Consider the following 25,986-nt stretch of genomic DNA (forward strand, 5'->3'; position numbering starts at 1 on the left):
AACCAATTATTAAATTCAGATTAAGGTTTTTCCCCTTTATTTCCTCATTCAAGAACTAACCCCTGTGGGTCAGTCAGTCAGTCTCTGAAGGATATTGCTGATAGATGAGACTACCCAATCCTCAGGGAAAACATTGCTCAATCTTGGGCCACACTCCACCCAACCAGAAGACCTTACTTTTGTTTTGAGCATAAGCAGAATCTAATCTAGGTAAATTTCAGCCCTAAAACATCAAGCCAGTGGTCCTGGCAGAAACACACCCCCACCCATTGGAGTTTAGGATAACCCAGCTCTGGGTGGATTCCTTTGTCCAGATTGCTGGAGGTGACTGAATCTCATGATCAAACCACATTCTCAGCAGGAGAGGCTAAGGGCTTTGAGCTCACCACGTCCTTTGAAAGTCTACCCCTCACTAATCGTTCACCAATCCAGGTTGATTTTTCACCTGTCAAGGCACCCCCTTTTCTAAAACTATATTAAGTCATTTAGCATCTTCATTAGATGTCTGGTTACTGAGAGAAACCACTGAACATTAATTTGTTGGTTATCAGCTACACTAATTAATACATTACTTTTTAATTACCCAGAAGCTCTGTCTCTCAGGCTTTTCATTTGTCTCACAGCCTTATCTCCTCCTGCCAAGTCCCCTTCCATCATTCTCCTCCTTCCCTCTCCCCTCTCCCTGGTATCTTCACTCCTAGAATAAGCTCTCCCCAGTGCAGTCTCTTGAAAGTCCTCCAGTCCTAGAAGGTCCATCTTAAGGGACCGTGTCCTACTGGAAGCCTTCTCACCCAGATAAGAGTTGTACCTCCCCATAAAATTTCCCATAACTCTTTTTCTACATCTTTCTTTTCCACTCTTTCATTATTCTACCTCAAGACAAAGTGGATTGTCTTGTGGCTAACACTGTATCAGTGCCTAATCCAGTATCTAGCATACAGTAAACACTTAATAAGTGCTTGTTAATTATGTCATATTCTCAACCTTACTTAACAAATATGTGAGCTAAACGTTGCACATATTATCATATTATAAATGAAGGAAGAGAAATTCAGAGAAACTACGTGGGTGATCCAGGGTCCCATGTACTGGATCTGAGCCAGGACTCAAACTCGTATGTCTGGGCCCTGGGATCAGCACTCCTCCTGCCAACTCTAAACTTCTGCAAATGACACCAAGTAAAGCAGAAGGATGGAACAAGAGACTCCTGCGAGTTAAACTGACATTTTATTGGGCCTGGAAAAGGGCAAGTAGAATGTGGGTAGGTTGCACTAAGCATGAGGGTACAAAGCAAAATGTTGAGGCCCTAAAACAAAAGTCAGTCACTTGAAGCATTTAACTGAGAAGGTGAATGGGTGCCTCTCCTAGAAAGGCACAAGGAATGGCAGCTGCTCCCAGGTAACAGAAGCCAGTCCCAGTATGTGTGTACTCTGTGAGAGAAGAAGTTAGTGAGGCTGCTTCCTAAGGAGCCTCTGCCCGTTTACAGATCTTTTCGTAGATAGCATCCTTGTTGTTTCTGACATTTGCCTTCGAATCCTCCAGGAGTTGGCACACCTCTTCATCAGAATACTTTGTGAAGCGGAACGTCTCATATGTCTTATGTCTCTGCTTAATGACCTCTAAGACAGAGAAAGACAGAGAAACCAGGATGTTACCAAACAGCCCTTTCTGGACCATGCCCTCCTCATTACAAAAGAGTTGCTTCTGGAGGCTTAACATCAAAGCACCTCTAAGAACAGGTGGCCACAGAATCTCAGAGCATGAAAGGACCTCAGAGGGACTCTCCTCTCACATACTTGTACAGAATTCTGTCCTCTGATATCTTTAACAAGTGATCATCCAACCTCAAATCAAAAGCCCTCGGTGACACAAGAAAAAGAACGCCTTAATATTTCCTACCCTTCATATATTTGATGAGAGTGAAGATGCCTCCCAAAGTCTTTTTACTTACAAATACTTAATTCCTTTGACCATCCATCCCCTGTTTTCAATCAGTAGACAAAGCCTATTAATTTCACTTTTGTAACATCTCCCAAATATGCTCCCTTCTCTAACACTACCACCACGTGTGGCAGGCCCACATCAAATCACAGCAGGACTACTACAACAGGCCACTGCTGGCTCTGCCTGTCTCAAGTCCTGCCTCCCTCCAATTCATCCTCCATTCAACCACCAGTGATTTTCCTAAAGCAGAGCTTTGACCTTGTCACACCATCCTTCCCCATTCAATAAACTCCAGTGGCACCCTAGCACCTATAGGAACAGACATAAAATCCTCTGTCTGGCATTCAAGGCCCTTCATGACCTACCACCTCCCACCTTTCCAGTCTTCTTACACTTTATCCACACACACACACACAAACATAAAGACATATTCCTCATCCAGTGACATTGGCCTCTTTGCTGTTCCTGGGACACAAGACACTCCATCTCCCAATTCCATGCATTTTCACTGGCTATAAATCTAATTCTTGGAATTCTTTCCTTCATCTCTGCCTCGTAGTTTCACTAGCTACCATCATGTCCCAGATAAAACCACACTTCTACACGCAGCAGATTCCTGACTACCCTTAATTCTAGGGGCTTCTCTTAATTGAATATCTCCAATTTATCTTGTCTATGGCTTGTTTGTATATAGCTATTTGCATGTTGTCCCCCTATCAGACGGTGAGCTCCTTGAAAGCAAGAACTATCTTTTGTCTTTTTTTGTATCCCAGCTGCTTAGCACAGTGCCTGGCAGATAGTAAATGCTTCTTTATTTACTAGGTGGCACAGTTGGAAAGAATGTGGTACCTGAATTCAAATCCTGCCTCAGACACTTACTAGCTGTGTAATCCTGGACAAGTTACTTGACCTCCATCTGCCCCAGTTTCCTCATCTATAAAATTGGGATAATAAGAGCCCCTGCATCACAGGTTGTTGTGAAGACTAAATGAGATAAAATATAGAAAGTGCTTTGCAAAATTTAAAGCACTAGGTAAGTGCTAGCTATTGTTATTAAAGCACCATTTCTAAAATTGTTATATCAGCAGCTATGACTAAAAACCTGATGACTATTGACTGAGTCCATGTAACAGCAACTGAAAGTCAAGAGAGGATGTCTCTGACATGAGACTACTACCAGAGAAGTGGGGGAGGCATCTAATAATTCTAAACCTGAATACCATAAGTATTAGTTCCTTGGTGTGAATTAGGATAAGGCTGTGGCAAGTACCCTAGTGGGGGAGACACTGTGGGCAATTTGAAAACATGTCAGAATTCTAATTCAAAATTGTATACTTTAATGGCATACTTAGAGAATCCTAGAGAATCAATGAAAAAACTGCTTGAAATAATTAACAATTGGCATAACAATCATTGGCATTTCTATATATTATTAACAAAGCCCAGCAGCAAGAAATAGAAAGAGAAATTCCGTTGAAAGTGACTGTAGACAATATAAAATATTTGGGAATATACTGCCAAGACAAACCCAGGAACCAAACTACCAAAAAATTATTTTATAGAGCTAGAAAAAAGAATAATAAAATTCATCTGGAAGAACAAAAGGTCCAGAATATCAAGGCAATTAATAAAAAGAAATGGCCTAGCCATAGCAGCTCTAAAACTGTAGGAAAAAGCAGAAATCAACAGAACTACTTGGTGCTGGCTAAGAAATAGTGGTGGATCAGTGGAAAATGTTAGGTACACAAGATGCAGCAGTGATTGACTATAGTAATCTACTGTTTGATAATCCCAAAGACTCCAGCTTCTGCAGTAAGAACTCACTATTTGCCAAAAACTTCTGGGAAAACTGGAAAATAGTATAGCAGAAATGAGGCATAGACCAACATCTTACACTGTATACCAAGATAAGGTTAAAAGGGGTACGTGATTTAGACATAAAGGGTGATACTATAAGCAAAGTAGGAAAGCAAGGAAGAGTTTACCTGTCAGATCCATGGAAAAGGGAAGAATTTATGACCAAACAAGAGATAGAGTAATTATGAAATTCAAAATACATAATTTTCATTGCATTAAATTAAAAAGGTCTTGAAAAAACAAAGCCAATGCGATCAAGATTAGAAAGGAAATAGAAAGAGAAATGATTTTTACAACCAGTGTCTCTGATAAAGGCCTCATCTCTAAAATATATAGAAAAATGAGTCAAATTAATAAGAATACAAGTCATTCCCCACATGACAAATGGTCAAAGGATATGAACAGGCATTTTTCAGATGAAGAAATTAAAGCTATCTTTAGTCATATGAAAAAATGCTCTAAATTATTATTGATAAGAGAAATAAAAATTAAACCAATTTTGAGCTACCATACCACACCTATCAGATTGGCTAACATGACAAAACAGGAGAAGTGATAAATATTGGAGAAGATGTGGGGAAATTGGAACACTAATGCGTTATTGGTGGAGTTGTGAACTGACCCAACCATTCTGGAGAACAATTTGGAAATATGCCCAGAGGGCTATAAACCTGTACATACCCTTTGATCCAGCAATACCACTTCTGTGTCTGTATCCCAAAGAGATCATAAAAAAGAGAAAAGAACCCATGTGTACAAATACATTTATGGCAGCTTTTTTGCGATGGCCAAGAACTGGAAATTGAGGGGATGACCATCAACTGCGGAATGGCTGGACAAGTTGTGGTTTATGAATGTAATGGTGTACTATTTAGTTCCATGGGAAATTATGAGCAGGCAGATTTCAGAAAAACCTGGAAAGAATTGCATGAGTTGGTGCTAGTGAAGTGAGTAGAACCAGGAGAATTTTGTACCCAATAACAGCAATATTATGTGATGACTGACTTTGATAGACTTAGCTCTTGTCAGCAATGCAATGATCTAAGTCAATTTAATTCCAAAAGACTCATGGTGGTAAATGCTATCCACATCCAGAGAAGGAACTATGGAGTCTGAATGCAGATCGAAGCACACTCTTTTCTCTTTTTGTTTTTGGGGTTTTTTTCATGGTGTTTCCCATTCGTTCTGATTCTTCTTTCACAACATGACTAATGGGGAAATATTTTTAACATGCGTGTACATGTATAGCCTGTATCAGATTGCACACCATCTCACAGATGGGGGCAGTAGGGGGAGGAGGGGAAAATTTAGAATTCAAAATCTTATAAAAGCGAATGTTGAAAACTAAAAATTAATTGATTGATTTTTTTTTAAAAAATGGTAAATTCCTGCAATCAATAGTGGAAAATTGTGCTGGATTCATAGTCTCATAAAACCTGGGTTCAGACCCCTGCCTCTGCTATTTACAATCTGTTTGTCCTTAGGCAAGTCACTTAAATGCTCAGGGTCTCAGTTTCCTCATTTGTAAGATAGTAATTACATGGCTTCTGACATCCCTCTCAGTTCTAAATCTTTGAACTATGAAAAGTGGGATGTTAGAAAGCCTGAAATTTTGCTGTCATAAATTCGTCCCATCCATATTTCACTTAGTGTGATGCAAGTCCGTGATGTGTCATTTGGGAATGAGAAGGGGGTTGGGCTGAGCAGTTAGTAAGAGAAAAACAGCTAAAAGTTTTGGAGAGATTTAGCAAGATTTTAACGAACATAGAGGGGAGCTAGTCCAGAGATTGTAACCCACTGTGTTAATACTACAAAGTCACGGAGAATTTGCTAATATGGTAACTAGTTACCAACTTCAGAATATTCAGACAGCCTGTGAAATCTCTTACAATGACCATAGGCGGTACAACTCACTGGGGAGGGAACAGCCCATTGGGACTGCAGTTATTCTGACCTTTAGCTGGTGACACTGTTGGGTACTGGATTGGGCACTGAATGTTTATCAGGTTCACTAAATTAGAAAATGGAACTAATGCTGCCAGTTATTTCTGATAACTCAGCAAGCCTCCAAGCAAGGGGAGACCTGCAGGCTGCTGCTGAGGGCACCTAGGGTCATGTCACAATATTAACTCTAGCCCACATAGCTGAATGCGATCCATGGGCAAACCTGGGAAACTGGTGTGAACAAGGCTGGGACGGGACCTTCCTAACTTCGTCCCCATTTTCTTCCCTCCCCTGAAATGAGCAGCCGCCACCTAGCTGACCACAGGCCTCATTATTGTATCCACGTAGTAAATGCTGGTTGACTTGACTTGACTCATAACCCTTGGATAGTGTGAAATTTCAACATATGAATTAGTTCTTCTCCACCTTACTCATGATCAAAGAGGACTCAAAGAAACTAAGCCAGGCACTGCTGTGCTGCTTCTTAGACATGGACCTAATAGGCCAGAAGCACTAGCATCCTGAGAGTGTCCCTTACCCCATCTCACACTAAATTCTCCTGGTTTCTAAAGAGGATAGCCAATAGCTCTAAGACAGACACTGGTGCAAACCTAGCTGGTAATGGCAAAAACGGCTGGAAAACCTGGCTAGATCAGAAAAGAGGTGGAGTCATGAATGCTTCTAAAACATACTAACACTGAGAATTCAAAGTGTGGAGAGGGGGCCCCATCACAACTCTTTACTCTGCTCAAACATGGGTTGGCAACACGTTGTTTGTGGCTTGATTCTCTATTTCTGTTACCTCTGCCTCTGTTTCTCTAAGCACAAAAAAGATTCTCCTCATCCACCAACATCCTCCATGTTAGGAGTACTTGGGTTCAGGATTACAAAAACACCAGGCACCAGTGACTGCTTGTCAGGCTAAAGGATGTGCCCATGGGTGACAATAGCTTTTGAAAGGTCTCAGAAAGTCAAACTTCATGTACAGTTCTAAAGATTCCAATGCCTTGTCTAGCAGTTGGGGCTAGGCTTTTGTGGGATCAGGTACAACCCAAGAGCCAAAGCAAACATCCACAAACTAGCCCTGGGAACATGCCTTGTACTTGACACATCTGTGGAAGAGGATGAATACCTCCTGGACCAGACTGAGCTCAACACAAGCCCTTTCACCCAAGCTACTTTGCCTAGGGAATCTATACAAGTCTCAAATCCCTCTACCACCACGACCACCCAGATGGCTGGCACTTATGCCCCTATAACACTGGCTGCTGCATTGTCTCATTTCTGGCAGGACCAAAGTAAGGGGGACTACAAAGAAGCAGCGATCATAACTTAGGGTACCTTTCAGCAGATAAACAACCCTCACCAAAGCTCATGCTTGCAACCCCACAGTGAACATTCCAGGTGAAAGGAAGCCCTTTGAACCCAGTACCACAGTGCTCTTTAACCCACCTCCACCAATCCAGTGCAAGGCACATCAGTGGCTATGCAGCCCAAACCCATACCTTCGCTGCCACAATTCACTTTATTGAAAAGTGGGAAGTGCATGACCACAGGCACCTTCTCCCCTTCAAAGATGTACAAGTCACAGGGATGCTTGGCATCTTGGTCAAGCTTAGAGTCATCCACAGGAGGGAAGGGGATATTGCCAGCTTTGCAGTACTTTTCTGTGGCCTTGATTGTCTGAGGAGAGAGGACACAGACCCATTGTAGCTACCACCTGAGTGCTCCATAGCTTAGAGCATCTCTAGAGACTTTTAAGCCTTCTCCCAAAATGACACTTTCTGGAGAGGGAAAGTGAAGCCAATCAGAGAGAGAAAAGGACTGAATGAGGGGTATACCATGATTTGGGGATTAGGACTGAGGTCTCATATCACAAGCAAGGTCTCTTTCTTGGTTGATTGCCCCAACCAGAGTCTTTGAGAGGGGAATACTCCCTTCCTGCTACCTCAAATGGATCCCCTGCACTGAAGTCAAAGGACAGGATGATGTCGGTGTTCCGCACTGGGGGCAGGACTAGGGGATAGGCAGAGTTGATAGCCAAGCCAGCGTCAATCAAATGTATATTTTCCTTTTCTGTGAGAGTCTTGTCTTTAATGTGTCCTGGAGGAGGGTTTAAAAAGAAGAGAAATTCTCTCAAGAAATTACAGAATCTCAGAGATGGAGCTGGTCCAACCCATTCCTGATTCAGGATCACATGAGCTATAGCCTAGAAAGCAACAAAACCTCAGAGAGGTGAGTCTATTCATTCTTATGGCTACCTGTGGCCTCACCCACCATCAACCAGAGACACGTTTTCTTCTATTCACTAATAAGAAGGCATTCTGCGGGACCCCCCTCAAAATCCCCTTCACACTTCCCACCCCTGCTTTCTTCCTCTACTTTCTGACTTTTTTCTGTTCCCCTATGCCAAAAGGGCTCTAAGGATGACCTATGGTGGGATGAGAAAAAGGGAGAATGGGTACAGCAAGATATTCTGTCTACAAATATGTGAATGGTGGATGTGGGAAAGACTGATTTAATTGTTCTGCCTGGCCCCAGGAAGCTGAACCAGGAAAACTGGAGAAGGGAAAATATTATGAAAGCAAATTTCACCTAGATATGAGCAAAAACTTCCCAATGTGTCACTCCATCAAGTAACTCTGGCCATTTTTATTGATTGTCCCCCATGCCTGTAACACTCTTCCTCCTCACTTGTACCTGCTGGCTTCCTTCATTTCCTTCAAGTCTAAGCTATCTCACTTTCTGAAAGAAGCCTTTCTTGGTCCCTCTTAATATTAATGACTTCCCACTCTTGATTTCTTCCAATCCGTCCTGTCTCTATCTTGTTTGCACATACTTGTTTACATGTTGTCTTCACCATTGAACTGCAAACTCCTGGAAGACAAGAACTGGAGTTTTTACCTTTCCTCGTATCACCAATGCCTAGCACAGTGCCAGGCATATGGCAAGTGCTTATTAAATGCATGTTGATATGACACAGCCTAACATAGATACTTCTCCCAACATAGAATGGGCCGTCTTGGGATGCTATCACTTTCACTGAAGGTCTTCAAGCAGAAAGGGGGCAACCACTTCCCAGAAATGCTGTGTAGCTGCCAAAATCTTGATTCGATAAGGGTGACCTACTCAAATATTTTGATCCTAAAAAGTCCTTACCATACTTATACAGAAAGTTGTTTGTTGTTCCCCATTTCCATAATAAGAGACGCCAGATGGTCTTATGTAAAAATCTTCTGAAACTTGGGACATTGCCTAGAGGAAGAGAAATCAGAATGAAAGAAGTCTATGAAATAAGTCCAGTGTTAGAAAACACAAGGACCAAAAAGCCAGATAAGTTGTATAGAAAAAGCGGAGAAAAGAGAGCCCTGAGATCTGAGTTTGAAACCTGGCTCTGATGCTTACTGACTATGTGACATTGCCCAAACTATTTATATAGTCTTTGGACCTCAGCTGTTCTCTCCATAAAATAAGAGGGTGGATTAGCTCAACTCTATGATCCCTTGTAGCTCTAAATTCTATGATCCTGGGATATCCTAGTCTGAGAATTGGACCTTGGGTCAACCTTGCCCTTCTCTGAGCCTCAGTTCCATGACCATAAAGAAAAGGGATTTGGAAGAATATTCTCAGATGGTCCTTGAGCTATGAAACCCTGCAGAATTTTGCCTGATTGCATCCCACTCCAAACTGTCTTCAGCTGCTTCCAGGGAAGGCATTGGCCAACTAACATTAGAGAGGACAGGTATGCCACCCCCACCCAGAAGGTAAACTGCAGCTGCAGGGAAGTTTTCAAATTTCACTCACTCAGTCCCTCCAAAACTTCCATCGAGGATTTTCTCAGAAAGTCCTTAATGAGTTTTTCTTGATCATCTTGAGAGGACTTGCCCCAGGAGTCAATCATCTCATTAATCCATGCTAAAGCCTCAGAAAAATCTTTCTCCCCTGTGGCCAAAAAGAAGATGCATCAGTATCTACCCCCTCTGTGGGCTCCAAATGCCCTGACTGAGTGGCTCTGTGTCATAGCCCTTTGCCCAGGAATTCAACTAGTCTAGAGGAAGTCAAGACAAGAAGAGTGGAAAACAATATACACATCCTTCTGGGCTTCAGGTACATCATGATGTGCCCTGACTGGATATGTCAGCACCTTGGCCAGCTCACTCCAGGCCTCACAGAGGATCTTCACCCAGGAAATTTTGTCAAATATTTTAGGAGGACATAGCACCTGAGGTTTTTTGGGTAGTCCTCAAGAGTTTTGAGAACAAAACTGAAAAATTATTCCCTCTCTCTGCTTCTGTGCCTATACTGTCAGCTTCTCTTATCTATACTTAGCCCTGCTGCAATCCTTCCTACCCCCATGCTCCCCTCTTCCTTTCTCCCCTTACCACATCTCACTGGTGTAAGGCTGTGTCACTACAGAGCATTACAGTGGCATGCAGTCAGAACTGAGTTTTCTATCTCAGTCAGGTGCCAAATCTCTTCCCTTAAACTGGGAGCCCTCTGAAGTAAGGTCTAGAATGTCAGGCCAGGACTGCCTCAGTGGCACAGGTATGGCTCTTCCCTCAGACTACAGGATCCTCCAAGGGCAAGACTGTGCCTAAACCACACCCCACACACACACACTTCAGGATTAATCCCTTGTTGTGCAGTAGCAAGAAGTCTAGATTTGAAGTCAGAAGACCCTGGTTCATCTCCCAGCTCTGTCCCTAACTCTTTGTTGGATCTAAAACAAATCCCACATGTGCCTTTTCTGCAAGATCAGTCTAAGAGTCATTCTAGTTTTGACATATTATGAGATTCTGCTCAAAGAGGGACTGTCTCCATGGTACTGAACACCTTGCAGGAACTCCCACCATCCCTTCCTACCTGTCATTATATGCTTTAGATTTTCCAGGATGAGCAGACAGTCTCCATGCGTCTTGAAGGTGTAAACCAAGTTGAATAGTTCTTCCAGGATGTTCGTCAAAGTAACTTCTGATAAGAAAAGTCACAACATCAATAATATCCCTTCTTTCTGACTCAGCTCCAGGGGCTCAACAGAGGTGGCTGAGAGGTGGAGAATCCTCTCTTCAAGTAGGAGACCTAGAGGAACTTCTCTATTCGCAGGTAGATGCCTACTGGTCCAAGCTTGAAGATCCTAGGAGAAGTCAATAATTCTAGACCTTAAGCCATTCTCAGAAGATGTACCAACACCAAGCTACTTAGAGAACAGTAATCCATGACCTCCTTTGGTCACCTAAATTGGCCATCCTACAAGTAAATTCTTCTCCAGAGTCATCTAAAATCTCCCTTTCTGGATAACAGCAGATTTCATGGAAAGAGCCCCATGAACCAAATTTGAATCATTGTTCTCACTTGCGCAACAGTAATCAAGTCACTTCCTTCTCTGACCCGCCTCAGTTTCTTCATCTCTAAAATGAGGAAGATGACTGCATGATCTATTTCCCCAAGTTCTGTTGGGGAGAGTGATTTGTAGGCCTTACAGCACTACGAATATAGGAGTGATAACTATGGCTATTATTACTATTTTTTAAATCAGAAAGATGGGGGAGTGAAATGCTATGTCACAACCCAATTCTCTTTCCTTTCCTCAAGTAGTAAGAAAAAGAACAAAACAGAAGAATGTTTATGTTGGCTGTCTTCAAGTATTTGAAATCAACCATTCAAGCAAGCTAGCATATATTAAGAGTCTACTACGTGCTAGGTACTGGGTTATAAATACAAAGAATAAAGGAATCCTTACTGTCGAGAAGTTTACATTGTCCCAGAGGAGACCACCAGTACATATATAAATTTGTAATTTTCTTGATATAGAGAATACGCAGGAGAGGAAAACTCCCTCCACCAATGCAGGATGTCACTTTCTCAGCAATTTAAAGTTCTAGGGAGTTGCCGAGAACACCATGCCCAAGGTCATAGTCAGCATGGTTTTCAGAAAGTGCAAATGCAAAGGCAAGGGAGTTGGCCTGTTTAGTAACACCAAAGTGTGTTTGCCTTGGCATTTCTCATCTATACATCAAGGGAAGCTGACCGGAATATCCTTAAAATATTTCACAAATTGATGTATTGAATCTCAAAGGGATGACACAAAGACCATAGTTCAGCAGTATGGCTCCCACTGAGCACAAGGTGTCATGTTGTCAGGCATAATTCAAGAACCATTGAATTCTTTCCACATAATCTAGCTCATGAAAATTTCAGGCAAGATGGGCATCTAAACAATGGGGTCACTGTGAGTCTTGAGACAATTGTAGAAGACTCATAAATTCTAGTGAATCTCTAACTCTCCAATAGATTAATGTCCCAACAGCAACCCCAAGTTCAATGCTTTCATGGTGAATCACTCTAAGTGTTGTGAGTGTGAAGTGCTATACCTTTGTTATGTGACCTTTTTAGTTGCTTAAGGGAATAAAAAAAGAGTATGCATGTCAAAGATAATGAAAAAATTGACTTGAGAAGAAACTCAACCCTGAAAAAAGAATGTTTGAGGAGAGATACAGCTGTCCTGTGGAGTTGAGAAAAAATTGCCTCTCACATAAACTTATCAACAGGGCCTGATTGAAGACAGATCGACAGAGGTAGGGAAAACTGCAGGGCATTGTGGTCTATCCACTCATTAACATATGATTATGTAAACAATTTGAAGATTTAAATAGAAATTATCAATCCAATACCTTTTAGGATGTATGGAACAATCTGAAGCACTATAAATTATATAGAGAAAACCAGAAGATATAGAAAATAGGATAGGAGAAGCCGAGCACAGGAGGAGTCAGAGGCTGGAAAGAGAAGGCATAGAGAGAAGCACCTGACAAAACACAGGATACAGAAGCTGATGGACTGAGCAGGACTGACAGGTAGGCTTTGCAGCTGAAGTCAGTAGCTGTTTAATGGGAGAAGAGCTCTGTAGGTGTTTGAAGGTGGTTGGAGAACATCAGAATCCTCCCTCTATGGAAAGGGTTGTTAGGCTCATTGGCAGTAAGTGCCACTTGTGAGACAGGAAACCTTTCAGGGGCACCTGTGTTATTCTTTACTGCCCTTTGTATCTCAAAAAAGGAAGAACTTCTCATAGCTCATAGAGAACAGACCTGATTAGCTACACTCGTTCGAGACTCAGTGGAACTGCTTTTGCCAAAAGAGTATATATTACATCTTGCTAAAAGAGCCTAACACTTTATGAATGCCTTGCCACTGGCAGCTATATGCTATAAAGAACTTAACATTGTTTCAGTAACCAAAGAGTAGCAGTCAAGTGGCTTTGCTCAACTGGAGAGCAATTAGCTAAAAAATGATTTTGACCACCAAATGGTGCATGGTGCATACTAAAGAGATCAAATATTCTGAAGACTATTCCAGAGTCATTTGTTGCCCCAGGTACATGGGTTTCTTTACTTATTTGACTTACTGCTTAATTTCAGAAAGTGTGAGTCCACTCCCCTCTCCATTTCCCCTCCCTTGGGGCACTGTGTGACTTACTGGGAGTGTGATCCAGGCTTGTGGGTAGACTGTAACTTTTCCATTATTCCTGCGTCTGGCTATTACTAAGTAAATGTCATGGTTTCATTTTCCCTTATTCTTTAGTGAATGATTCATGTTTAAGGGACAATGGTACCTTTTTTGCCCTGGTCCTCTAAAAACCAAGGGGAATTGACTGGGTTTTCCTAAGATCATTTCACAAGTTGACCTACTAAATCTCAAAGGGATGAAACAATGAACATAGTTAGGGAGCATGGCTCCTACTGAGTACAAGGGTAGGGCTGTCAAGTACAATTCAAGAGCCACTGATTCCAGTCCACATAATCCAGCTCACAAAAGTTTCAAACAAGATGAGTATATTTATGTGGGCATAATCACGCAATGTGAACTTTTAAAAACTGATCCTTGGGGCAGCTATGTGGCACAGTGGATAGAGCACCAGCCCTGTACTCAGGAAGACCTGATTTCAAATCTGGCCTCAAACACTTACTAGCTGTGTCACCCTGGGCAAATCACTTAACCTTGATTATCTCAAAAAGAAATCTGGTCCTTGATACCCTGGGCCAATCCCACCCTAAGGAATGAGAGTATCCAAAGGTCTTTACCTTCAGGATCAGTAAAGAGCATTTTTTCCTGGGTTTCTGGATGGAAGATAAATTCCATGAACTCTACAAAGAGAGTGGAGATTCTTCCATTAGGGGTTAAGAGAAAGGCCCATCCTGGCCCCAAATCCCAGTTTCTTCCCCTTCCCTCCTTCTCTGAGCCCTGGTGAAAACCTATTTCTCACACCTACCTTTGATTTTTTCTTTAATAACATCTTTGTCAGCCAGAGCACTGCCACATAACGCTGTAGAGAAGAAGAGGAGGAGAATATCACAGAAAGGAATTAGAGGCTGGGACCTCATTTGGCACAGTGTATCTCTAAGTACCAAAGGAACATGCTCTGTCCATTAGCCCTGCCTCTCCCCTTTCAGATTAGTCAAGGGTACAGACATCCAAGTTAACAATAGGGACAGGGAAGTAAAGAGTATTACACATCTGGGTACCAAATTACATGAAGTGTTAACAAGGTTTCATACTGGGGTTCACATCAGGAAGTAATCTCATGCAGTTATGCAGAGACTTTTCAAGCTATTTCCACTCTCTCATGGAACCTCAAAGGTGAGGAATCTCTGGGAACCAGTTTTCTAATTGGATGTCAAAGAGCATAAGAGTAACCTTGAAGGAGGCACAACCTCATGTTGTTCTGTCTCTTGTTGGAGGATAGATTCTGTCCTTACCTTGCAGGTAGGAGAAATCCCTTTCAGGTTTTTCTTGGATTAACTTCCCTTCCTCAAATTTGCTCCCACAATGAGTGGTAGAGACATAAGCACCAGGCGTTGACTGGTCAAGTGTAGAGTAGCCAGCCCAATCAGGAGTGAATTCAAACCAGGCATCTGGGAAGAAAACAAAACTGTGGCTTTGGTGAGCAGGTTTTACACCAGGGTAGGAGTCACAACACGATAAGATTTACACCCAGAAAAATTCACTCTATGGTCTGGAGTTGCCTCAGGGATAGACTCACACCACTACGTTCACACTAAGACATGTTCCCACTTCAGGTTCTGTATCATCTACTTTTTCCAGAGAGATCTACTCAGTATACAAGTCTCTTCCTAGTGACTCCCTGGCACCAACTAGTTGAACCTAATCAGGAAAGAAGACTGGACCAAACTCAGCGGGAGAAAACCAGATTGGTCAGTCAGGATCGCCCCATTGTTCACTTAATAAGGCACTTAGAATACAAGTTATAAACACCAAAAAGTAATGTTTTTAAAACAGGCTGAGGATCTTAACAAGCTTGGAGAATGGGAAACTTTTTGTAATGACTACAATGAATATGTGATGATTATCTTTCTACCACTGTCAAGTGACTGCTTCCTATGTTCAAAATGCAGGCTGCTCTCCCTCTCAGGAGAGAAGAATAACAACATGACAAACTGTGAGAGCTGGAAGGGACCTCAGCACCTATAGAATGCAATAACAAGTCAGGCTAACCCTAATTCCCTCACATACCTGCTAAGTGGCCATGAAGCATCTGCAGGAATACCTCTAAGGTGAAGGAAGGCACCACCTCAGCAGAGACACCACCAAGGAAGGTGCCTCCTCAGCAGGAGGTCCATCAAGAAAGGTGCCATGACAGGAGGGAGGCAACTCTACTTTTAAACACTTCAAATGGTGTGGGAGTTTTCAAGATATTAAGGCAAAACCAGCCTCTTTGTTAATTCCCCCCACTGCCATTGAAGATGAAGCAGAACAAAGCTAACTCCTCCTCCACAGGACAACCATCCATGTAGCTGAACCCACCTGTCATGTACCCCCCAAGTCTTCTCTTCTTCAGGCTAAGCATTCCCAAGTTTCTCAAGTTATCCTCACATGTCATGAATTTGAGACCCTTCACCAATCAACCTATCAATGTCCCTTTTAAACCATGATACTCAGAACAAAACATGATGCAGTAATAAAGAGGTTCACATAAGAGGGAAAATGAAATTATTCTTTTAAAAGTAGAAGTGTGGCTTCGGTGTGAAAATAAAAGTTTAAGAAAGATATGAAGAAGCAGAAGAGAAATTTGACCTGTGTAAGGAAGATGGAGAATGGAAGAATGTCACAAAGATGAGGAAGAGAACAGGTGCCATTATACATTTGAAACCACAAAAGCAAAGCTGAGAAGAGGAGGGAACTAAATGTACATTTGGTGAGGAAGCAGCTGTATATTCTCTGAGAAATGTTAAGGTAGATCCACAAAATCTGTCAGGTGAGATCCCTCAGTAATGATTAGGGGAAAATACCAAAGAGTAGAGGCATTCAGTATCTCTCCACTGAGGCTTACTCAACCAGCTGTTTGTTGACCTCATGAAAATAGAAAAGTCAGTTGTCTTCTTACTACCTGTATCTGATGCATAAAAGAAAACTTATCAAGATTTGTGAAAAATGGATAACTGACACCAACTTCCAGCAATGCAATCATAAATACTATCACCAGATGAAATCTAAAAAAGTATAGCCAAAGAACGCAAAGTGTTGTGGGGGAAACCAATTTAAAGACCACAGGGACACATAGGATGTTTTTCTCCCTCCTGTCTATTGACAAGTGGTACCAAAGACCAAAAAAAAAAGATCTGAGAAATGAACAACTGACAAAGTTGATATGTGAGAATGAAACTGGGATTGCTGGACCATGAATTAATGTAGGAATGTCTGGCTACTGGCTGCGGAAAAAATATACCTAATAAAAGCAAAGAGGGATGTTTTTCCCAGTATCCGATAAATATAATCAAAAAGGCTCTCCACAGAAAAGGATGGGGGAGGGATAAACCTGACTGTGTAGCTTTCCGTTTATCTATCTATGCATATATGTTTGTGTCTGTGTCTGTGTCTCTGTGTGTGCAGATAGATTCTCTAAGCTAGACACCAAAGACAGTAGCTATAATAAAGAAAAGCAATTGAGACACCCAGAGGTCCAGAGAAGGCAAAAATCCATGGGAAAAAACTCTTTATTTGGGGGTAATTATATATAAATAAATCATAGCAATTGACTTCAGGGATGAAATTCTAAAGATAAAAAGAAACAATTTTGATGAGGAGGAATCACAAAAACAATTGGAAGAGACCACGACAGATGCACAAAGTACTCACCAGTGTACCTAGTTTTGTAAAATATATTTATGACAGATAGAAACAGAGACATGCAACAGAAGGTGAATGGAAGGTCATGGAACAGACTGTAAGAATTTTTCAGGAATGTCAAAGTTCAGAATGAACAGAGATTGGCAAGGGAGCCTACAGATGAAAGAAAAATGAAATTGGAAGTTATGTTGGAGGAAAATGAAAATCAAAAAAGTGGTAGGGAGCTGGCTAGGAGTGTGTAGTACAATGACAGTCGATGAGAGAGAGAGAAGAGATTGCCCATTTGTTTTCTTCCTATATTGTCTCCAAAAAAAACCATTTTTGCACTATAAAAGACAAAATGGAAATGTCTAACAGAGTGTTGATATTCAACATATGTAAAGAGGTAGTAAGTGAACACCATGAAAAAACTGCTGGATGGGATGGCTGAGGCCCTCTTAGTGATCTCTTAAAGACTGCAGAGAATGAGAGTAGGGCCACAGGACTAGAGAAGGATTTATTTTAAAAGGGGAGGCAGGATGCAAGGAATAAGCTGTAAAGTAGATATAGTCCAGAGAACTCAACTTTGATTCTGGGGGAAATGCTAGATAGATTAATAGAGATGATGGGAGGAAGAGGAGGAGGAGGAGAACGACAATAACAATCATGCTAATGTTAGTAATAGCTAAGAGATTGAAAGAGGGAAGCAGTGATGACGAGGAGGTATAACTTTACCAAGAACAGGTCATGCTGAACTAACCTCAGGGTTATTAAACCAATGTGTTACATAAGTTTGCCTAGACTTTAGCAAATCACTTCACAAAGTATTCTTGGAGAAAAGATGGAGATATGTGCCCTGGATGACAATATAGTTTATGATTTTATCATATGTGCGGGCAGATTCAAAGTGCAATTTATGATTCAATGTTATCTTGAAATGAGGTCTCCAGGGAAGTCCCCCAGGGATCTGTACTTGTCTCTGTGCTATTTTGACATTTCTATCAACTACTTGAAAAAAGGCATAGATGGCCTGCTCATCTAATTTGCAAACAACAAGAACCTGGGAGGGACAGTCAGTCGGCACAACAGACAACCAAGTCAGGATCCCCGAAATTTTGAGCAGGCTACCTCCTAAAGTACTGGGCTAAATCTAAGATGAAATTCAGGAGAGATCCAACATCATATACTTGAAATCCAAAAGGCAACTTCTCAAGCACAAGATGAGTGGGAGGCATGCTTTATAGGACAGCAGTTTGTCTAACAAAGATGTGAGTGTTTTAGGTGTTAGCAAACTCAATATGAATCAGTCATGTAATAGAGAAACCCCCAAAACTGATGCTACTTGAGTGACATTGAGGAGTATATTTTCAGGAATAAAGCAATAGTCCCACTGTATCATGCCTCAGTACATACGTCATCTGAAAGATGGTGTTTAGATCTGAGGTTCACAGTAAAGGAATTACAGTGATAATCCGTAGAGTCCAGAGAAAGGCAGCCAAAATGGCAAACCCACTTGAGTCCATGTCACATGAGGGCTGGTTGAAGAAGGTGGGGAGGCTGAGCCATGAGAAAGATGACTCAGTGGGGACCTTTGACACTGCTGATTACCTCTTAGATAATCTCTCCTCTGCAGGTTTTGTGATACTGATTCATCTCATCCAATCCATCTAACCACTCTTCTCCAGTCCTTGCCGGATCATCAGGAAAACATGCATGTCCATCATGGGCATTCCCCCAGGCTCTGTCCTAAGCCCTCTTCTCTTTTACCTCTATATCATCTTCCTTGGTAATCTTATCAACTCTCATGAGTGCAACTATTACCTCTACATGGCTGACCCCCAGATCTTTATATCCAGCCATAATCTCTCTCCTGACTCTGTATCACCAACTGACTTAGAGGAATCTCAAATTGGACATTCCATATGCATCTCAAACTCAACAAATCTAAAACAGAACTTGTTACCATTCTCCTCAAACCCTCCCATCTTCTGCACTTTCCTATGACTGTCAAATACACCATCATCCTTCCAATAAATCAGCATTAATGGCCATCCTCAATTCCTCCTTCCCACTCACCCCATACATCCAATATGTTACCAATTCTTTTCACTTCTACTTTCACAACATCACCAGTATGGGTCCCCTTCTCTTCACTGACAAACCTACCACCCTAGTTCAGTATTTTGTTACTTTCATGCAGACTGTAGCAAGGTCTCCTAATGATGTCCCCAGCGGTAGAAACAATATGAAATTAATTAGATACATACAGAGTAGATGGAAGGTGATTTCAGAGGGAAAGGTACTGTCTTTGTTGGGGTAAGGAGTGCTGAGAAGGGTCTCCGTTAAAATGTGGAGATGGAATTGAATGAAGGAAATCAGAGAAACTAGGCTGTAGAGATGAAGAGGGAGAGTGTTCCAAGCACAAAGGACAGCTAGGAGCAAGGAGTAGAAAGATCGAACATCATACTCAAGGAACAGCAAACAGGTTAATGTTGCTGGATTGTAGAGGATATGGAAAGGAGTTGAGTACCCACTGAGTAGGAATGGTGAAGTGGGGATTCTTGTTCTGGTTCAGGTTGGACTGTGGTCACTGAGATCCCCTCCAACTCTGAAATTCTGTGAACTTTTCCTCAAAAAGATCTCAGCTCCATGGGCTATGGAGACCTTTCTAAGGCAGTGAGTGACCCTGGCCATACACAGCCTGACATCCTGACATCACCACCCAAAATAGGTCTTCTGGACAGATATCTTGCCACTACCCCCCAAATCTCCTCCAGGGGAAATACCAGGGCAAGGCTCACTTATCTCCCTTCCATTCTTCTTGAGGTGATGATCAATGGCAGCAAACACTGGATATGGCACAGTCCCCATCCCAGACTGCTCTCTCACGTGGGACAGACAGGTACTTAGAAACTGAAAGGGTTAAGAGGAAGAGATTCAATACAGAGAAACGGAAAAGCATTCAGGGAGTTGTGGCCCCCTTAGAGCAAGGAGGTGCCAAGAGGTTACCAATTCAGAAAGTTTGCAGCTGGAAAGGACCCTAGACCACCATTGCTACTTCAACCTTATCAATTTTCAATTAAAGAAACTCAGGTCCAGGGAGAGGAATGTATTTGTCCAGGATCACAGAGAGAATCAGCAACAGAGACTGAATTTGAACTAAGGTCTGCTGACTCTAAATCTAGCACTCTTTTGACTAAGGTCAGGCAGGAAGGGACCCTCCCCCAGTTACCATCAAAAAGTTATCTTGAGGTCACCCAACAGAGACCTAGCACTTAGCACAGTATCTGGCACATAGTTGATGTTCAATAAATACTAGTTGATAGCCCAGCAAGCAGGAGGCCTGGACTGGGACAGCCATCAAAATGGGGGGATAGAATGGGAACTCCTTCACCCTGAGATGAAACCTCTCCCTGCTCTCAGCTCCCCTGGGTCCTGATGGAGAGCTTACTTCACTTGTAAGGCAGTAGACAACAGAATACAACCATAAGTCAGTGAGAGAATAGTCATCCCTTGCTGCAGCATTGCAGAGCCCATCCACAACAGTAGAGATGTCCCCGGGGCCATTCTGCAGTCTCTGCCTGAACTCATTTTCTGCCTTGTTCAGGTCTTTCCACCGATCACTCTGGCTGAAGAGGGAGGACATGCACCTAAGGATGAGAAAAGAATCTGCCTAGTTGATGAAAGATCTGACCAGTTACAAAGCCTTTACGCCATAAGAGGGCTCCCTAGTGCAGAGTACCAGCCCCGGAGTCAAGAAGACCCAAGTTCAAATATAACCTCAGATACTTACTGGCCATGGCACCTTGGGCAAGTGATTTCACCTCTGCCTGCATCAGTTTCCTCAACTATAAAATATAATAGAATCTACCTCCCAGGGTTGTTGTCAGGATCCAATATGGTAGCATTTATAAAACTGCTTAGCACACTGCACACAATAGTTCCTCAACAAATGCTGCCTTTCTTCGTCCCTTCTATTATGATTTCCAAGTGCTTAGAAGTTCACAAAGGCCTAGATGGCCCTTCACTCTGAAAACCCACTGACTATTAACCCAATGTATTATTTACACAGTTGGTTAGTTTCCAAAGTGCTTTATAGTGTAATTCTACTTTGTCATCTACAAAGCCCATTCCTCCTCTCAAACCCTTTACAATTTTAACAAGTTTTTTTGTCATTCATTGTGTCCTCACAGAAACCCTTTCAATATCAAGTGGGTGGTAGGCTCAACATTATGCATAGAGCAAGTGTGATCAGGAGACAGGAGGGGATTTGTGGAGTGAGATTTTGTGGAGTATAGAGCCTGGCTGTGAACCCAGGTTCCCTTCCTCCCAGTGGAGCTCTGGATTCCCTCCCCAGACACAGCACACACACTGACAGGTTCTTACCAGGTGGAGCCAGACACCCCTGCAACATATGTGACCTTGTCCAGGAGCCCCACATGGCTCAGCTCACTAAGCACACCTTGGCAGGCTATGGCAGCTCTCAGGCCCCCACCAGAGACCAGCACAGAAACAACAGGGACCTAGGCACAGTAGAAGAAGAAGTGAAAGTAGCTTACTAGGGTTCATACCTGGGAAGGGATGTGAGAGAGGGAAATGTTATATCAGGGGAGAGGAATGGTAGGTAGGCTTCACATCTGGGAAAGAGATAGAGAAAGGTGTACTCTAGGAGGTAGGAAGAAGGTGAGGATTCACACCCTGGGAAAAAAGAGGAGAATGGGTGATGGACTTCCCATTGAAAGGAGGAACGGAAAAGGTTAAGGCTGGGAAAGAGGAGGACCTATAAAGGTACCAGAAGGGAAGATACCAGGGTCCACACCCTGGAAAGACGGTGGGTTAGGGATCAGTAAAGCAGGAAATGGAAGGAGGCAAAGGCTGGAATTGAGTTCAATGAAGAGTCAGGCAAGTCCCAAATATCCACTTCAGGGAACCTTCTGCAGAGCATCCAGATGCTCCTGGGTTCTGCCCAGACCATGGCCCCATACCTTTTTGACATTAAGGCCCAAGTTCTTCAGCGCTTTCAAGACCAACTCACTCCGATTTTTCACTGCTGCCTTCTCTTCTTCTGAGATTCCAACACGGATACTGATGTGAGAACTGGCCAGAATGTTAAGAGGTTTGTTATAGCCAGTTCCTTGGGTTAAAGCCTTTCACCCTGAGTTGACTGGCTAGTTCTGGAACTTCTTCCCAGCATCAGACTTAAAGCCCCCATCTTCTCAGTTTCTAGCCCAGGCTCCCAATCTGCCACCTGTGGACCAACCTGACCCTAAACCTTCTCTGCTTCTTACCAAACCACCCCCATATCAAGTGAGTGTCACATCTACCTGGGACCCCCCTCTGACCTTTCATCACATGGACCAGCGTGGCTCTTGGCACTGCAGGCAACTTGCTGCAAAAGACAGAGGCTAGTAGAGGCCCTTCATAGAAGCCCATTAGTAAGACTGCCTCCCACTGCCCACCCCTCTCACCAATGTCCACATAGATGGAGCCATGAATCCCCACCTCCTTACAGGCTCATCCCCTGAGAGCTCCCCTTAGCATTTAAGGCTCTATTTCACATCTCCAACCACTTCATCTCCATCCTCACTCCTCTGCCCCAAAGTGCCCTTTTCAAACCCACATATGATGTTACCTGGGTGATACCAAGTAGACCCAGAAATTAGGATAGTACCTGGGGTATAGCCATGCCTGCTTTCTTCATGACCTCCACTGATCACAGGATGATCTAATCCAGAAAAAGGGGTACAAGGGTCTATCTCTATCTCTCTATATGTATGTGTTTGTACATTTCTTTCTGTACATTTCTTTTCTCTTTCCAACCCCCCTCCCTCTCTAACTTTTAAAAGCAGAAATTATTTGCCAAAGATAAAGCAGCTTCAGCTTCAACTTCCCAGATCTATAAGAACCAGAATGCAATGTGAAAATAGGAAAAACCCACTAGTCATCTCTGCAATCACCAAACTGAGAGTACCCAGAAATGTCACAGTCAAAATCCAAAGCTTCCGGGTCAAACAAAAAAATAAATACTTTAAGCAACCAGAAAGAAAAAGTTCAAAAACAAAGGAATCACAGTCAGATTCACATAAGACTCCACTACAAACACCAAAAGGAAGGGAAAGTATTGGAATACAATATCCAAAAAGGCAAAAAAAATTAACTTAAAAAATAACATGGCCTGAAAAAAACTGAATATAACACTATAGGAGGGACAAGTCACTTTAGTGGTCAGCCTGTGGACAAAATTAGCTCAAAGCAAAGACACTTGCTGAGACAGCATTATAGGAAAAGTAGCTACAAAAGATTCTCTTGTAAACTGGGGGCACACTCTCCCAAAAATACATACAAAATCAATGGGAAGAGTAAACTAGTGGAGAGGAGTATAGGTAGTTAACACACATGACTAAAGGAACTAGCACCTCCAGTATTACAGGTCCTTGATATCCTTTTCTTTCTTGTGCTGTCATCATCCTGTTCCCCTAGATGTGGTATCTATACTAGCAGAGCTAGCTATAGCTCTCCACTGGTCTCATACCTTAAATATCTATGCCTGCTCTCTGCTGGATGCAGTATCTCCTAATGGAAGGTTTGCTTCACTACAAGATGCAAGCCAATTGGGGGAGGATGATAGAGAAATACTCTCCCACCCTCTGAAGGGATGAAGAACAATTCCTTCTTCAAGACTAATTTCTTCTTCTATAACTGGATCTCTTCTCTGCTTTCAAAATTGATACTCCTCAGAGATATCTCCTGTCTCAACTGACTCGCCAGGTAAAATATGTATCTTGCTTTTTAAAAGACCTCCCCAGGTGTGGCAAATTCTTTGGCCATTCAATGGCTCACTGCCCTCTAATTGTATGAAGCTTGATTGGAGAAATTATTCATATCTTAAAAGGGCAAACAAGAGGACATGCTTCTTTACACTTTACATTATGACCATAACACCTTGTTTACACTCTTACTTCTTACCTTTTGTAATTTCATCCATTTTGCTGTGGAGAAACAAAAGGTTATGGGACTACTGATCAACTCCTTTTCCACTGCACTACCATCCTAGGAGAACTCTCAAAGCCTAGTGCCAACTAAATCTCTCAAGGTTTCAGGTGTGTCTTTCAAAGAAATAGAGAAAATCTAAGGAAAAAAGAGAAGGGAGAAGGCCAATAAAAAAAGAAAGTCCTTATCGTTGACAAAAAGGGAACTTCAAAGTGGAGTAACCAACAAAGCTATTAATATTAGGTGGAGAAACTTTGATTAGAATGGTTATGTTACATATGGATTGATAGAAAGGATTTTAAAAATAATAAGAAAGTACATACTCCCTTCTGAGAAAATGACCAAAGGAAAAAAATAATCCTAAAAATGATATTGCTAAATGCAAATGGGCTAAATTCCCCTAATAAAAATGAAAGAAAATGATAAATATATTTGAAAACATAATCCAAGATAAACCTACATAATAGAAACACATTTAGCTCAGAAAGATCTAAATAGAATCAAAATTAAAGAGTGGGGGTTCAAACATCTGGAAAACAATTTGGAATTATAGAAAAAAGTCACTAAAAATGTGCCTCTGATCCAGAGCTCCCACTGCTAGGAGTATACCCAAGAGGGTTGAAAAAGTCTCATATATTCCAAAATATTCATAGTAGCACCCTTTTTTGTTAGCAAAGGATTGCAAACAAAGTAGATGTCCATTGATAAACAGATAAACAAGTTATAGTGCATGAACATAGGGAATATTTCAGCTTCATAAGCCATAAATATTAAGAATTCAGAAAAGCATAGGAAGACATTTTGAATTGACACAAAGTGAAGTGTTTAGAATACAGAAAGCAATATACAAGATGACTGCAATGTAAATGAAAGGAACAATGGCTAAAAAAAAGACCAAGCTTGTTCCAAAAGAAGAGTTGAGAAGATGCACCTCCTTCCTTTAATTGGAGAGGTGAGGAACTATGGGTATGGAACATTACTGTCAAATTCAGTTGATGTGTTGGTTAGTTTTATCAGACTTCCTTTTTCCTTCTGTTTAAAAAAAATTGTTACAAGTAATTGCTTATTGATTAGAGCTAGAATAAGACACACTTGGAAATAAAACTGATCCAAAAGCAAGGAGTGGGGAGGGTAAATAAAAGTTAAATAAAAAGTAGATACAAGTAGAGATTAGATATTTAAACTGTGGCAAATGCAACAGTGAAATGGAATAAGATTGCACCATAAAAATGACAAAGTGAGGAATTCAGAAAAATATGAGAAGACTTCTATGAACTAATCCAAAGTGGAGTAGAACCAAGAAGACAATATACACAATTATTATAATAATGAAAATGAAAAGAATGCCAAAATGATGACCAAAATGAGTACTTATAAGGATTGCCCTTGGCCCAGAAAGGGAATTTTAAAAATAATTTTCACCTTTCATTTGAGAGGGGAGAAACAATGGCTGCCAATTTTTATGTACATTGCTAGTTCCAGTCCCTGCATGACTGGTTTTGCTTAATATATTTTCTCTGTGACAAAAGAGGGCTCATTTATGGGAAGTGAAAGGGTGGAATATTTCTGGAAATAACTGACATAAAAGAATAAATTTTTTTAAATGGAGGACAGACCAAAAATGTAAAATGCTATAGGCAAATCCTAGAATTTTATAGCCAGAAAAGGCCTCATCCACCACCTACTATAACCCATAACTGAACAAGAATCCTGTTTTCAATGCATCTAACACATGATCATTCTCTCTACATTTTCTCGTCTTGGCCTCTCTGCAACCTTTGACACTTTTGATCACCCTTTCCTCCTTTATATTCTTTTTACTCTAGGTTTTTGGGATACCACTCTCTCCTGATTCTGCTCCTTCTGTCACATTGTTTCTCCTTGGTCTCCTTTGCTGGATCCTCTTCCAGATCTTTAACTATAAGTGTCTTTCACAGTTCTGTCCTGCTCCCTCTTCTCTTCTCCCTCTATACCACTGGTGAGCTCATCAGTTCCAGTGGATTTAATTGCCATAGAAGATATTCCCAAGTCCACCTTTTCTACCCCAGTCTCTCTGATTACCTCCGATCTCACATCTCCAACTACCATTAAGCCATCTTAAACTGATGAGATATCTTAAATTGAACATGT

The 25,986-nt window shown here is 41.8% G+C and overlaps 1 protein-coding gene across 1 annotated transcript; it reads right to left on the reverse strand.

The window, feature by feature from the left end:
• Positions 1-1,461: 1,461 nt before the first annotated feature.
• LOC118836273 (cytosolic phospholipase A2 gamma-like) lies at positions 1,462-22,552 on the reverse strand. The gene is made up of 15 exons (XM_036743606.1): positions 22,538-22,552; positions 22,209-22,255; positions 21,852-21,963; positions 21,253-21,389; positions 20,318-20,516; positions 19,668-19,779; positions 14,499-14,654; positions 14,012-14,065; positions 13,824-13,886; positions 10,609-10,716; positions 9,550-9,687; positions 8,905-9,000; positions 7,694-7,848; positions 7,251-7,428; positions 1,462-1,619 (listed from the first exon to the last, which is right to left on the reverse strand). The coding sequence occupies exons 1-15, from the start codon at positions 22,550-22,552 to the stop codon at positions 1,462-1,464; spliced, it is 1,728 nt and encodes a 575-aa protein (XP_036599501.1).
• Between the last annotated feature and the right edge of the window lie 3,434 nt (positions 22,553-25,986).

This window comes from Trichosurus vulpecula, chromosome 2 (assembly GCF_011100635.1).
Source record: "Trichosurus vulpecula isolate mTriVul1 chromosome 2, mTriVul1.pri, whole genome shotgun sequence".
In the NCBI taxonomy this organism is placed as follows: Eukaryota; Metazoa; Chordata; class Mammalia; order Diprotodontia; family Phalangeridae; genus Trichosurus; species Trichosurus vulpecula.